The sequence below is a fragment of the Asterias amurensis genome, chromosome 11 (assembly GCF_032118995.1).
Source record: "Asterias amurensis chromosome 11, ASM3211899v1".
Classification (NCBI taxonomy): domain Eukaryota; kingdom Metazoa; phylum Echinodermata; class Asteroidea; order Forcipulatida; family Asteriidae; genus Asterias; species Asterias amurensis.
Window position 1 is genome coordinate 11,121,129 of NC_092658.1, and position 14,647 is coordinate 11,135,775.

At 38.6% G+C, this 14,647-nt stretch overlaps 1 protein-coding gene across 3 annotated transcripts in view; it reads right to left on the bottom strand.

Moving 5' to 3' along the window:
- Positions 1 to 374: 374 nt before the first annotated feature.
- The window catches only part of LOC139944495 (myosin heavy chain, striated muscle-like), a 66,557-nt gene continuing 52,284 nt past the window's right edge, over positions 375 to 14,647 (bottom strand). For 2 of the 3 annotated variants that reach the window (XM_071941527.1, XM_071941526.1), the window contains exons 29-42: positions 14,230 to 14,483; positions 13,963 to 14,041; positions 13,595 to 13,840; positions 12,890 to 13,086; positions 12,406 to 12,538; positions 11,632 to 11,848; positions 11,017 to 11,257; positions 10,428 to 10,620; positions 9,355 to 9,483; positions 8,832 to 9,032; positions 8,124 to 8,294; positions 7,475 to 7,675; positions 6,713 to 6,871; positions 375 to 2,779 (exon numbers count right to left, since the gene is read on the bottom strand). In XM_071941527.1, coding sequence (XP_071797628.1) covers positions 2,564 to 2,779; positions 6,713 to 6,871; positions 7,475 to 7,675; positions 8,124 to 8,294; positions 8,832 to 9,032; positions 9,355 to 9,483; positions 10,428 to 10,620; positions 11,017 to 11,257; positions 11,632 to 11,848; positions 12,406 to 12,538; positions 12,890 to 13,086; positions 13,595 to 13,840; positions 13,963 to 14,041; positions 14,230 to 14,483 — 2,637 coding nt within the window. In that variant the 3' untranslated portion in view covers positions 375 to 2,563. Of the gene's footprint in view, positions 2,780 to 3,632; positions 3,724 to 6,712; positions 6,872 to 7,474; positions 7,676 to 8,123; positions 8,295 to 8,831; positions 9,033 to 9,354; positions 9,484 to 10,427; positions 10,621 to 11,016; positions 11,258 to 11,631; positions 11,849 to 12,405; positions 12,539 to 12,889; positions 13,087 to 13,594; positions 13,841 to 13,962; positions 14,042 to 14,229; positions 14,484 to 14,647 lie in introns of all 3 variants that reach the window. The other variant, XM_071941528.1, reaches the window with a different exon arrangement.

Consider the following 14,647-nt stretch of genomic DNA (forward strand, 5'->3'; position numbering starts at 1 on the left):
CTTATGCGTAATTTTCGATCAAAGTATCGCTGTGAACTCTTAACCAATAGCCCACAAGCCATTTGAAAGAAATTGCAAGGTTCAAACAAAAATCCCAACTTATTCTTTTGTAAATTCATACTTTCACATTATCTAGGTGTCATGTATCTGTTGACTGTTGTTTGTTGGGAGTGTTTGTTTGATTGTTTTTGAGAATGATTGCAATTTCATGACTATGGGATTGTGATTATGGGATACAAAGCAAGCCAGTTCTCTGAGAACAAAATCTACCTGGCAAGTAGAAACACATGTTACCACAAACCAAATAGATATTGATTCCATGATTGCTTTTCCTGGTGGCCTAAGACAGACAATAATAAGTTCAGCATAAGAGACTTGTATTTCTTCTTTTATAGCGAATTGGTACCAACCCACGCACATTTAATAATAAGCAGTGTTTGAACGGGGTAAAGACATCATACGAACATTCATACACAATAAGCAATCGATTGCAATGAAAGCCACAGTAGGTTCCACATCATAAATCACAAAACTATAACTAACTTAAAACCAGTTTAAATAAGTTTTAAAACGTATTCAAAGCGTCTAGTATCCTCTTCGCCAAACGTAGTTTACATCGAGTCTTATTGGTGCTTTAAAAAAAAGCAACCAGTCTAAAAACTCCTGGGTGGTAACCAGCCCAACTCTTTCTCTCTTCCATAATCAGGTTATAAACAGTTTAAAGGGTTAACTAATTGCTAGCTGGTTTATGGTACATGTTAACCAGGGTTAAGTCCATCAATGTTTAAAAGCTGTGTATTTACACTTTGTTATGAGTAGATCACGTGATTTGTTATTATCAATCTTCTAGCATTATTATGACATCATTTCTTATGATACTACTAAACCAATAACAGCTCCATTGATAAAAGTTGTTATAAACTAAACCCTTTCCAATGATGACGTGATCATGAATCCATTAAATTGTACCATTCAAACCAAAAATAGGCACAATATTAACAAGATTCTTCCCAAATCATCTTTGAACATGATTTCTAACTTTTGTACAAAACAAGTCTGTGGTCGACATTTTGGTGAACAGTAGTTTTAGAAAAAAATAGTAACAGGTGACTTGAACAAATCGCTACATCGATTGCTGAGGGATCACACTTAAAATAACCAGGAATTTAGTAACCATGATTAATGGTACAAGTACCTTAATTATAGCACCAATGTTATTGGTGTTTAGTTGGTTAAAATCCCTCATCACTATAAACAGCACACATCTACATAAGACACTCTGTTCAAAAGGCCGAAATAAAAACTCGACCCGCGCCGATTTTGTGCACCTTTTTTCTCATAATTTTGATTTTTCATTCGCCATCTTCTGGTTAACCAAACATGTTTACAATTTAACTAGTGGTTGAGTACCATAACCTGGTTCAATTAAACCAAAACCCGTTATCTAAGTTACATGCTCTACTACTGCCCATAAACCAGTTTAGCTAAAACCCCGTTATAACATGCATTTTCACTCCGGTTAAAGCATCAATTTCTTTTGTACTGACTCCATCCAATGGTTAATAATCAAACAGTATTTTATTTCATTCAAAACAACATGGTTCCTGTGTCAAAGGTCAAAGCGAGAGGCCCCGAATCTTTTTCAGCCAAAATGCTTGACTTTGTTTTGTTGACTATGAAACCACTCATGGTTTTTTAAAAACATTTATTATAAATAATTAATCATTATACATTCATTTGTCTTCAAACCAGCGAATGTTAAGTAAAATAGGTTTTATATATTATTCAATATAAATTTGAAATGATGGGAGTCCAGTATGGACTGACACATATAAATACTATAAATACTATTTTGTGAATACTATAAATAATTTGTTATACTATAGAAAATCAATAAAATAGAAACTAAATTTCTCATTAAAAACTATTGCATGGTATAAAATGCACGTTGATATAGTGTTCCGAATTAAGTAGTACTGCTATGAAAAAAACAAAAACACTACTAATTATTGCTTTATCTTTCCCCCTATTGCTTCGCCCCCACAAAGCAATGGGGGAGGTTCCAGCCTAGTCAAAGTTTACAGCACTTGTCAGCCAGGGATAGAACAAAATACAGAAACAATAAAAAATACATTTTATCTGCACGAATTTGTGTCTGTAAACTGTACAGAAGTGAGACACTGAAAAGCCGTTTCTATATATTAAAGGGAAGATAGCTCAAAGGGTAAAAAGACATTTCTTCACTTTTTAAGAAAACGCACAACATTGGCAACCAGGAAGTGCTTTTCGTCTTCGAGGAAAAACCTAACAAAGCGTTGCTGTCTGACAACTTGTAAAAACCTCCTGAAGTATTTTACAATGTTTTCCTGGAAGATTCAAGCACCTGCCATGGTGAACATTTTCATGAGATGTTAAATAAATAACGCATTTCTTGAAATCAAATGGATTGGAAGTAATTCCTTTCCAAAAAGCCAATATTGTCTGTTTCCTTTTTTCAGTGATACAAATGCATGCAGCCACTTATCAATTACAAAGATTAAAAACAGGTGTCTGTAAGATGAGTTTATTCCTCCTCCTCTTCTTCTTCTTCTTCTTCTTCTTCTTCTTCTTCTTCTTCTTCTTCCTCTTCTTCTTCTTCCTCCTCATCTCCATTTCCTTCTCTCCTTCGGACACCATTGGTTGACGAGACAGAACTGCGATTGCTACGGCTTCTACTACTTTCTTCGGGTTTGGATACAAAGGTGCGGCCGGATGGCAAAGAGAATAAGCTGATACCACCCTGAAAACATCAACCAAGACAAAGAGCAAATTATCAAGAGGTTTAATTATTTGATTTTGCATCCTTGATTTTGTCCTGACTCGGTTTGGATTTTAACCCACCAAAAGTTCTAGAAGTTTTGTTTCCAACCTGTTTCTTTCTTTGGATGGGGTTGAACCCCTTCAAGGTTCTAACATCATGTAGTCTTGTTTTGGCTGGGGTTTGAACCATTAAAAGGTTCTTGTAGTTTTGTCAAGCCTGTTTTTCTTCAGGTAGGTTTTGAACCCACTGATTGCTCTTATGGATTTGTTTCTAGTCGTTTTGTTTTCCAGGTGGGATTCGAACCCAAGGTTCTTGTAGATTTGTTTTAGGTTGAATGTCAACCACCAAAGATTTTGCTTCCAGATTTTGTACCTTGTAGTATTTGAACTACTAAGAAAGAATCTGAACACCAGTAGAAAATTGCATGTAATCTGCAATGCTTAAATAAATCTGAAAAAGTATTGCCACAAAACCAAGTTGTACAACAAAACAACTGGTAGCAGTCGTCATAAAATTTAGACTTATATGTTTTCTTCTAGTGAGCTTTGTAGAAATTGTGCCTGCAAGAAGTCTGGGCTTGTGCCTGTAAGAAGTCTGGGCTCTATAGAGCCTACCTTTACCACACCTTGGACAAAAAGTTGGCGTTCTAGGTGGATGTTCATCAAGCATAAACATGTGATGACACAGGTAATTAGTGTTTTGTTTTGTTTTAAAACTGTTAACCAGATACTCTTTTCTCCAATACGGATGAATAATTTAAAAAATCCTGGTTTTACCCCTAAAGTTGTGGTCGGAATGTGAAGAGATTTGAAAAGAATGTAAAGATGTTTACCAGTGAGAATCTACAATGAAAAGCCTGGATGAGACATCTACATACGGCTTGAAGAAGATGAACTCTTTAGAGACATACCACTGGCTGATTTCTAGATGGATGGATCCAGGTATGTACCGAATGGGTGTAAGGGAAGGGGGTGGAGGTTGAGATAAGAATGGAGGTAGAATGAGGATGGAGACAGGGGTGGGGGAAGATGGAGGAGATGGTGTGGTGATTAATGAGGGGTGAAGGGAAATACAGAAAGTGAAGAGAGGACCAACAGAACAGAGGATGGAAATCCAAGGGACATTAAAGAAACAGACGAAAGAAACAACAAGATACATGAACAAAAAGTGAACAGCAGGACAAGGATGTGAATAGACAGAGAAGTTCACAATGTTGGAACAGAATGAAAAAGAGGAGAAAACAAAACGATGAGAAAATGGAAAAGTGAGGAATTCAGATGAGGTAGATGGGGGAAGATTGATGGATGGGAAAGAGAAGAGAGAGAAAGAAGAATGATTACAAAATTGAAAACAAATTTGTCTAGAAGTTGCTGAGATTGTTAAGATTATGACAAGAAAATAAGACCCAGAGATTCAAAATGCTTTCAAAACTGATATTCTGCAAGCACTTCCGTCCTTCATGAAATTGTTTTATCAATGATTCTTTTTTGTTGTTATTATATTTCTCTAAAAATCTTATCTCTTAAATTCCTGCTTAAAATTTGTGGGTTTTTTATGAACCTTTTCTTGTTGTCATTTTTAATTCCTTCAAAAATACAATCTCAAGAATTCCTTTCAAGCAGCAACCATCTTGGTCCAGTTCCCAATTTGTTCATTGAACACCACGATGCAACTGGTCTACACAGTCTGATTCGGACAGCAAACTAAGATGGCCGCTACATGTGGAATATACACAGAGGTCCGAAGAATAATGACATGTTTCCAATAATGGCGATGTGTTTTTCACGATTTACAAATCGTGGTTTTGGTTAACATGGTGTCATATCTTCAGCTCTCCAAAACTTGTCAAATCAAAGCGGATAGCTTTTTTTTTTTTTTCATTCAAATCAAACCATGCTTTCAACAAAAGAAAAAAATCTCTAATCATGCACAAGAATCAAAGCGAACAGAAACAACAGACAATTGTGAACAGAGAAGAATAAAGGATGATTTGACTTATGAAATCAATGAAAAAATCAATGAAAATAATAGTCTGTAGATATATCCACTGATTTAAGTCAATTTCATTGACTGGGACATTTTGTCGCATGCGTACACATTAAGCGTAGGATTTTTCTTGCAACATGCTGCCATTTTGTAAAGATTTGCGCATCAATAACTATGGTCGGAGTTGCCCATTGTGCGCTACAAAAAATGTGTATATTTTGGTGCCCAAGTAATGGCCAGAAACCGGATATCCCCAATGGATTTTTCTACACAGAAAGTTTGAAATGATGGTATGCATGAATGCACTAAAAAATATACACCAAAACTAAATTGTGTGTCTCAACAATTTTGAGAAGGAAAAGAAAAGACAGACTGCAAGGAAAGTGTGATAAAAGAAAAACCCAACTGAAGTAAGAACACAATAAGCAATATATCACATGCAACAATAATCTATAGACCCTGCGTAATAATAGGTTAGCAAGAAGCGTTTAGAAATGCAAGCAGTAGGAATATAGCAGAAGTACAAAAGTGGATGATGTCAGTGTTAGTTACAGGTAGGAAAAGAGTGCACTGTAGCACTAGACCCCTTGTACATGATCTCAAAAGACCCAAAACAGCTCCCTTATTGAGGTCAATGAAGACCTTTCACTGGTGGAGAGTTGTGCGTGGTGCATACACATGTGCACATTTCCATTACTGAGAGAGGTTTGTGATAACACCATGTGAATATCTCTGTCGAGAAGTGCTTGTTCTGAAAAGAACCGGTGGTTAACAACTCTTCCATCGTTTTGCTTTAGCCATGGCGGCAATGCAAGGGATCAGCACTGAAGCAAGTTTGACCTGTTAGAAACTCGTGGCTCGTAATGGTGGAGGTCTTAATGTTTGGGAGTGCACTGTGAAAAGTCATGCAGAATCAAAACAGCAAAGAGGAAAAGAGAAAAAGAACAATATGAAAGCAGATCAATATCGGCTCTCTTCTGTACCACTCTACCGTTGCGCATTTCTGGGTGTTCTCAACATGCACATTTCATTGTTAATTTTGTTTTAATTTTTTGTATTCCTTCTCTCGTCGGAATGCAATCTTTGACATGCTACCAAATCAGAAGGCACCATGTAAAAAAAAAAAAAAGGGAAAACGGCTTCCAAAAATGTGCAAATTAGCTCTGGAATGGTAGCAGGATTTCATCGAACAAAATTAACGAAGCAAGGAAACAACTTGGTCATGCGATGATTTCAGCCTTTCTACTTTTTTCTTTGTTTTCGGTTTCATAACACAAACAAATTTGTCTAAGAACAAAATATAAGAAGACCACATTCACTGGTCACTTGGCATGATTGCTGGCAGGACGCGGGATTGTCAGAAAAAAGAAAGAAAAAAACTTCAGCCTCAGGCACAAAAAGAAAAAGGACATTTCATATCACTTTTCGTTAGAACAAACTCAAACACAAAAAGTGGAAAAAATATTAAAAATCTCAGCCATTTATTCATTATTAAATTTGTAAAAAGGTTTTTAAAAAAAAGGAAAAACATTGCAACCCTGCTCTTTTGTATCCTTTGGTAAATCTTGCCAGGTACTTATAGCCTGAGATGATTGGTTGTGCATCTAATTTGCATATTTTTGTCAGCCAATGAGGACAATCGACACATTGTCATCCATTGCCGTGGCCGTTTTCTTTGGTGCAACATGATTGGTGCTTTACCGGCTCCTAACCATGCCGCCTGACATGATGAACTTGGTCCGTCAAAGAATAAACAAGAATATAAAAAAAGAAAGATAAAAACAACTGAGAAATGCGCAAAAGTACCGTGGCAAATTGACAGACAGAGAGTAGGGGGCGCGCTGAGATCAATTAGTAGTAGGAGAACGAATCGGGCCCCTCGAATTGATATTCCAATTCTTGTTCTGATTCAGAATCACTTAATACCGTGGTGACGCTGCGAGTGGTTACACTGGACATGCCGCTGCGATGTTTGGAACGCAGCTTGTTGACGGTGCATTCGGCAATCTCCACGCGCTCTTCCATGTCCTCGAGTTCACGCTGGGCGCCTCGGTACTTGGAGAGATTGAGGTTGGCCATCTCCTCCTGTAGTAGTCGGAAGAAGAAAAAAGGGAAAGAGGCGATTATTTTGACAAAAAGAATTTTGACAGAAGCCTGATGGAATGTCGTTGACATTAAAGTAACAGATGATGACAGGTTCGAAAATTTAATGTGGACTATTTTTTTCTCCCTTTGCTGCGTTTCTTTACTTCTTTCAAGACAGTTTGAAAGAGATTTTGAGAAAATCCTTTAAAGATAAATTCTGACCTATAGATTAAGTCACATCTAGCAGTTGCCATTTCTATAAAACTTTTTTGTACAGTTCATCAGAAAGAGTTAGGACTAGTCTTATCTCGAATAAGGACAAGCCTTAACATTTTTATATCTCCAACGACTTGTCTTAAGTTAGGACTAGTCCTAAGTTCTTTGAGAAACCGAACCCTGCAGCCGATTTCACGAAACGCTAGGATCAATCATAACTCGAGTTAGGACGAGTAACCCGTCCTAACTTAGGATGAGTTCAATTTGTCCTACGTATTTGGATACAGAACTGAACCCTCCTAAGTCCTAAGATGAATCCTAAGTTAAGAAGAGTTTGGTGAAATCGACGGCTGGTTGTTTAGTGGTCTATTATGGTTTTCCACTTACAGCTTCTTCGATCTGTCTCTTCATGCTCTTGCATTTGATCTGGAGCTTGTCGATAACCTCCTGGAGTCTGTCCTGGTTCTTGCGGTCCTCATCGGCTGTGAAGGTGATCTCCTTGACGCGGCGATCCTGCTTCCTCATGATCTTCTCGACCTCAGAGCGGCGGCGAGACTCGGAGTCCAAGTCGCTCTCCAATTGGTGGATCTGTAAAAGGAGGAAAGCGGGAGGATAAAAGATGAAAGAAGTTTATCAGGAGAATCCCATCTTGGTTTGTGTTTAAATTCAATTCAATTCTATTTGTTTTGACATCTATTTCTATACAATTGGTCAAAACTATAAATAATTTTTTTTAGAAATTAAAGTAGCTTGCTCGAGGACACAAGTGCCACAACCGGGACTCGAACCCACTCTGCTGGGCAGAACCACCAGAGTTTTGAGTCTGGTGCTCTTAACCACTTGGCCACGATACAACGTTTGTTTCTGTTGTTTAGAATTGCCATGCCTAAAAACTTTCCAAGATGTTTTTATTTTTAAGGATTCCTTTTCCTAAACTCGACTTTGAAGAACAAAATTCCCCATTGAAAAGCACTACGAAAGTGGTAGTTTTGATGAAAAGAAAAAAAAAGAGCGGCCAGGACACCCCATGACATACCTTGTGTTCCAGCTTGGTGATGGTTGCTTTGCCTCCCTTGAGTGCATTCATCTCGGACTCCTCCAGTCTGCTCTGTGTCTCCTTGATGGTGATCTCAAGGGTCTTGTACATCTTCTGGACATGCATGGAGTGATCCTGCTCAGCTCTCAGCTCCTCTGCCATGCGAGTGGCCTGAATAAAGACAGACAAACACTCGGTCATTTATAAGGATTGAAACTTTCAAAGAGAGACAAAACATTGTCAAGGATTTGAAACTTTGCTCAAAAGGTGAGTTTTTGAGTTTTTGAGGTTTTTTTTGCGTTAATCTCTTTTGAGTAGTGGTAGTACTGAGAAGAACCGGTGGTTTGACAACTCAAGTTTCAAAGATCAGAGCATACTGATTGAAACATTGAGTTCTTGATCACCAGTCAAACACCACTAATCATTGTAAATCATGTCAGACCGGCCATTTAGATTTGTCTCAGAGCATTACATAATTATGTTTCCTCGGCTCTTATCCACATTTAGCTTTTGCGTGTTAGGAGCCAACAGTTTTCATTATGGCAGTTCTTTTTACTTCTTCTACAAAAGATTGAAGATAAATGCACCACCAGACAAACGGGTGCTCTTAACCACTCGGCACCAACATTTACATCTTACTTCATTTATGATGTTATTACTATTATTAAAACAATTGCATGAGGAAAAAATTATTGTTTCTTGACTTACATCAGACACAGCCTTCTTGCAGCGGTCGTCGGCATTGCGAGCTTCATTGCCCAAGTCGTCAAGCTCACCCTGCAGTGTCTGGATCTCGTTCTCCATCTTGCGGCGCTGGCTGGTCAGGCTGTGGACGGATGCGTTCAGGTCGGTCAGGCGGTCGCTCTGGTCGTTCAGGTCGTTCTCAGCGGCCTTGCGGCATCTCTCAGACTAAATTTGTGAAAAAAAGTTTTCAGAAAAATCAATACTAAAAAAAAGTCAGCAATGTGCATTTCTAATGTTTCTTTTATCAAATACGGTGATCAACAACTAATGTGCAATCCATCTATGAAAGGCCACGTCTGAACACTTCAACACATGACCGCACAGTGATCCAGACATAGCTGTAGCCACACTAACAAAATGGAAAATTCCCACCCATATTCAAAATGAGCACACAAAAAGATATTTCAGATACAAAGTAGAAATTAATTTTTGTGTGAAGAGAAAAACAAAGACAGGAAGTTCCATCAGAAAGAGTTTTTGGTCTTACGTGTTCCAGAGTTGCACGCAGCTCTTCGATCTCGGCGATCATCAGGTTGCTACGGCGCTCAACAAGTTGGAGCTGGTCGCGGGCATCGTCACGGCTACGGATCTCCTCTTCCAGTTGGGCTTGCAGATCCTGGAAAACATTTTAGATGAGTCGAGAGGGTTTAGTCGGTTTAGAAGTTTAGTCGGTTGCATGAGGTAGGAAAAATCGTAAGAAAAATCATGAGGTAGAAAAAATCGTTTTAAAGCTCAAGTGGAAGTGCAGAGTTTAATTTTAAAAAGTGTTCACAAACTACAACTACAAGAAAAGAAAAAAAAACACTGAACAAAACATATGTTAAACACAAATTTGTCATCATAATATGATGAGGTACATATTCTCAAAGTTATAATTGCATATTCATAAGTGCCCTAATTCTCAACCGGAGAAAAACAAATCATGATGAAAAAGATTTACTTTTAGGGAAGCTCTATCACCAATAAATAAATTTACCAGGCTATTCAAAGTGTAATTTCATTCAAGTTGTACTAAATAAGGACATCATAAAACAAATAATAACACTAACAATATTACTATTACTAATAACAATAATGGATGTACAGTGCACCTGTTGTTAGCCTCAAGGAGCTTTACAACAAATTAAATTGAAGAAAATACAAACACTAAATACAAAAAGAACTGTACCTTTGTTCATATCCTTTGGATGCAGGTGTGTTAAAACATGAAACAGTGGTTGTCAGTAAACATTTTATTGTTTGAAACATGAAACAGTGGTAGTCAGTGAACATTTTATAAATCACTCGGTATAAAACATTGAAGTAGACTTCAATAGACTTTTCATCGGGATAATTAATCACAATTTATTTTCAAGGACCAGAAATCAGATTTGCCGGAAAATTCTTCAACAGATTAAAAAAAAGAATATTGCAAGTTGCCCAAGCATGACTGTCTGACTTCACAATAATACCAAAGATTAGCCTTAATAGTGAAGTCATCATACAAATCATCATGGCAATATCTTGGCAAATCATCTTAGCGCTTTGTTAAATCCATCCCCGTCTTGATTAGAGCCTTACCTTGAGCTGTTGCTGCAGCTTCTTGATGATCTTGGTGGCCTCGGACAGGTTCCTGTTGGCAGCATCCAGTTGGATCTCCAGCTCATTGACCTCTCCCTCAAGCTTCTTCTTGAGCCTCATGGCCTCAGCTTTGCCCTTGGATTCAACCTCGAGGCTAGCCTGCATGGATTCCATGGCACGCTGGTGGTTCTTGCTGGAAAGTCAAGAAAACAAACAAATATAAAATTAGTTTGGTATAATTTCCATCTATCAACAAATAAATCCTGCCAAAAAGGAACCAAAAGATGCCTTGAGAAAACCCAAAAGAAATTAAAGTAGGAATGTTAAGGCCTGTATGCTTTGTTTTTGAAAAGGCAAGGGCACCAAGGCACTTTCTCTTTGGTAAAGGGCACCCTATGAGGAAATTGTAAATTTCTACTGGAGCATTTCAAGGGCGCCAAGGCAATGACCAGGGGGCAATCTCAACCATTTACATAAGAATTAGTTCCACATTTTACGAAATAAACAGTCATAATAATTGTGAGATTTAACAAAAAGTGAAAGAATGTATCAAACCACTACAAAAAGAAAAGAATTTGCAGTTTCTTACCGAGTGGCTTCAAACTCCTCATCCTTCTCGTGGAGTCGGCGCTCAACTTCGCTCTTGATCTGGGCGCACTCAAGCTGGGAGCGGACAACCTTAGCTTCTTCCATCTCGAGGGTGTTCTCTGCCTCTTCCAGGGATGCCTGGAGCTCTTCCTTCTCCATCTCAAGACGCTTGCGTGCCTTCTCAAGCTCGTGGACGTTTTTGCCGCCCTCACCAAGCTGGTCAGTCAGGTCGGTGATCTCATCTGGAATACGCAAATAAAAGACCGCATTTGTTATATCTTTGTTCGACGACCAAAATTTACACTGACCAACGAAATACAATGTCAAGACACTGTAAACCTTTTGTATGGAAAAGTATAAATGTGATCTGGTCAGTCAGGTCAGTGATTTCATATGGAATACGCAAACAAAAGACTGCATTTGTTAAATCACCGTTCGATGAATAAAATTTACACTGACCAGCGAAGTACAATGTCAAGACACTGTAAACCTTTTGTATGGAAAAGAATAAAGGTCTGTGTTGCTTCCAGAGATGTTGAAAATTTTACAGAGTTTCTACAGCTTTTTGTTAGTATTCATTTTCGTTGAGCCCATCACAAGACGATGACAAACTTACTAAGGAGGGTCTTGTTCTCCCTGCGGAAGGTCTCCACAGTCTCGCAGACCTCCTCGTAGGTGTTCTTGATCTTGAAGAGCTCGGTTGAGTAACCACGGGCCTCGCGCTGAGCTGAGTCGAGCTCGGCATTCAGGTCATCCACCTTGCGCTGCCACTCGGCCAGAACAATGTCGAAGTTGCGCTGCTTCTTTTCCAGAGCGTTGGCACGGCCAGACTCCTAAGATTATCAAAAGAGGGCCATCACAGACAAAATATATATTATAGTGTTTCAAAAACTGCATTGAGGGAACAAATAATTTCCTTACAATTTTTGAGCTCAGCATCGATTCACATTTTTAAAGTAGTTTTATTTAGTACAAAATGTGAGCCAATCCATAGTGGGGTATCGATGAGGGGTTTCAGTATGCAGTATCATATCTACTTCGGCTGGGTAGAATTCAGTTCTGCTTATTTAGCTCAGCTAAGGGGCCATTCAGAATAGTCAACGTTAAAAAAACAAAAATCGTTTTTCTTGGAAATTGTTGATGGGTGGGTCAAAAGAAATAACTGAAAATTGAAATAAATATATAAAAAAAACTTATAAATTAACAATTTTAAAAGAAGAAGAAAAATACCCAGCTGGCCAAGATAGTCGATTTCATCCTTGGTTAAACTACAAAGTTGTTTGTTCAAGCCAGGAAAAGCCAATGAAAACGATTGATGTTTGAGAGCTTTGCTCTAAAATATCTGGTTCAATTGGGACATTTCAGCCCGGCTAGAAAGAACATCATTTACCCTCTCAAGATCAATGTTGAGGTCCTCTACTTCTCCAGTGAGACGAGCCTTAGCCTTCTCCAAGCTGCTGTTCTTAGTCAGTGCTTGGTTGAGTTGCTCCTCGAGTGAAGCAAGACGTACCAACAACTTCTTCCTGCAATCACGAGCAAATAACGATTACGATTAACAAGGCCGATTACCGTGAGCCAAACAAATAAGGTTTTTAATACCCATTAAAATAGGGGAATTAAATTATATTAATTTATATTAATTTGGGAGACTTTAATACAAAGTTTTATTCCATGGCATGTTCATTTTGTTGTCCCTAATTTTATTCCATATTTTAACAAAGTTTTTGAATTTCATAAAGTTTGTAAGAACAAAAAAAATTGCTAAGCAGAGAATAGTATTGCTCAGCAGAAACAGAATTAACATCTGAAACTACATTGAGTTTGCATTGTTGAGGCTGGTGCAAAGATATTTGTTAACCAGTAATAGACATTACCTTTGCTCTTCCAGCTCCTCAGCCCGCTGTACAGCCTCGCCGTCGAACTTGGCCTTCATGGCAGCGAGTTCCTGGTTGGTTCTTGCAAGCTGGCGGCTGACGTCGGCGCGGCCCTCGCACTCCTCCTCCAGTTGGTCACGGAGTGAGTCGTTGTCCATTTGGGCTTGCTTCAGTTGCTGCATCAGGCTGTGGCGAGACTGCAGGAGGGAAATAAGCACACCCGTTACGCATTCATTACAAAGTTGTACAGCGCCGTGCAATTTTCAGAAAAGTTTGACAAATAAGTAGTGGATGGTTTGTTGTGTTAAAGTGTGAATGACTCTAGTGGCACTATTTGTCATGTCAAATGGCGAGAAAATGTGGCGTCCTCTCTTCTTATGCATTCAAAGATGAAAGTGATGTGATATTTGCTCGTTATATAAGCATAAATTGCAAGGTAATATATCCAGATTAAAAGTTGTCTTTATTTTCACCAATTATAATCAATTTTTCCTTATGCTAAAGACTCAACATTTGCAATCTTATTTCATTTCATTCATCATAATTTGTTTTCCTCGAAAAGTGAACTTTATCATTGTATTAGCCATGGAGAGAAGACAAGGAAAGGAAATTTCATATGTTGAAGGAAAACCCCAGAGAACCCTTCTAGTGGAAGTACGAGCTGGGCTCAACTGCGTAGCAACTCTTGTTTGACATCAAACTTACTCTAGATTCCTCATCGAGGTTCCTCTTGATCTCTTCCAGTTGAGCCATGAGCTGCATGCGGTTCTTGTTCATCTGGCCAGCTCCACTCTCGGACTCCTCCAGTTGCCGGGTCAGCTCGCTGTTCTCATGGGCCATGCGGCTCTTGTGGGAGTTGAGCTCGCTGATGGAACGGGAGTGCTCGTCGAGTTTGCTGTTGGCCTCTGAGAGTTGAGCCTCAAGTTGGTGGATCAACTTGTCTGAGTTCATCTGAGGGGGGAGTGAACAATCAGGCAAGACCATTTTAATTTTTGTTTGTGAAAGAGTAAACAACTTATAATATGGACAAGAAAGAGCAATATTGGACGAAATTTTTAGGTTTTCTAGTTTACCTTTCCACGTTGCAGCATTTCAATATTTGTGTTCAAATCTTCAACTTCTAGTTTGAGAATAGAGCGATCCTTGTCGATCCTGGGAAAGGATTAAAAAGAAGAATATAAATGGTTTTTACAAGTTTAACAATTGTGATTTATATTAGGGTGACTTTAATAAAAAAAACGACACATCATAACTTTAAGATACAAATTGGTTAAGTAGTTTCTTTCAAAAAGTTCTTCTCAAATATCTTTTTCCAATTTGAGTCTCAAAAACCTACTTACTTAGATTTACTCCTCTGGACTTGGTCGAGGTTCTCAGAGAGTTCCGACACCATGTCTTGTTGCTTCTTGCGGAGTGATGACATCGTGGTCTCATGCTGCATGTGGGTCTCATCAAGCTCTCTCTTAATCTTGATCAGCTCAGCCTCCCTCTTCTTGTTGAGTTCAATCTGTGCCGTTGTGGCGCCACCTTGCTCGTCAAGACGGTCACTAAGGTCGTCAAGCTCGCGACCGAGTTCGGTGCGCTGCTTTTCTGCCTGTACGTCGTCAACAACAAAAAGACCGTCACAAATTAATTCAAATCAGGGGTTCAAATTCATGAAACTCCAAGACTTGAATTTCGATCTTTAAGGGCAACAGAAAGTTCCCTCTGGGAAGGGGCACTTCTAAGGGGAAAATGTAACTTTTTATTGGAACTTTG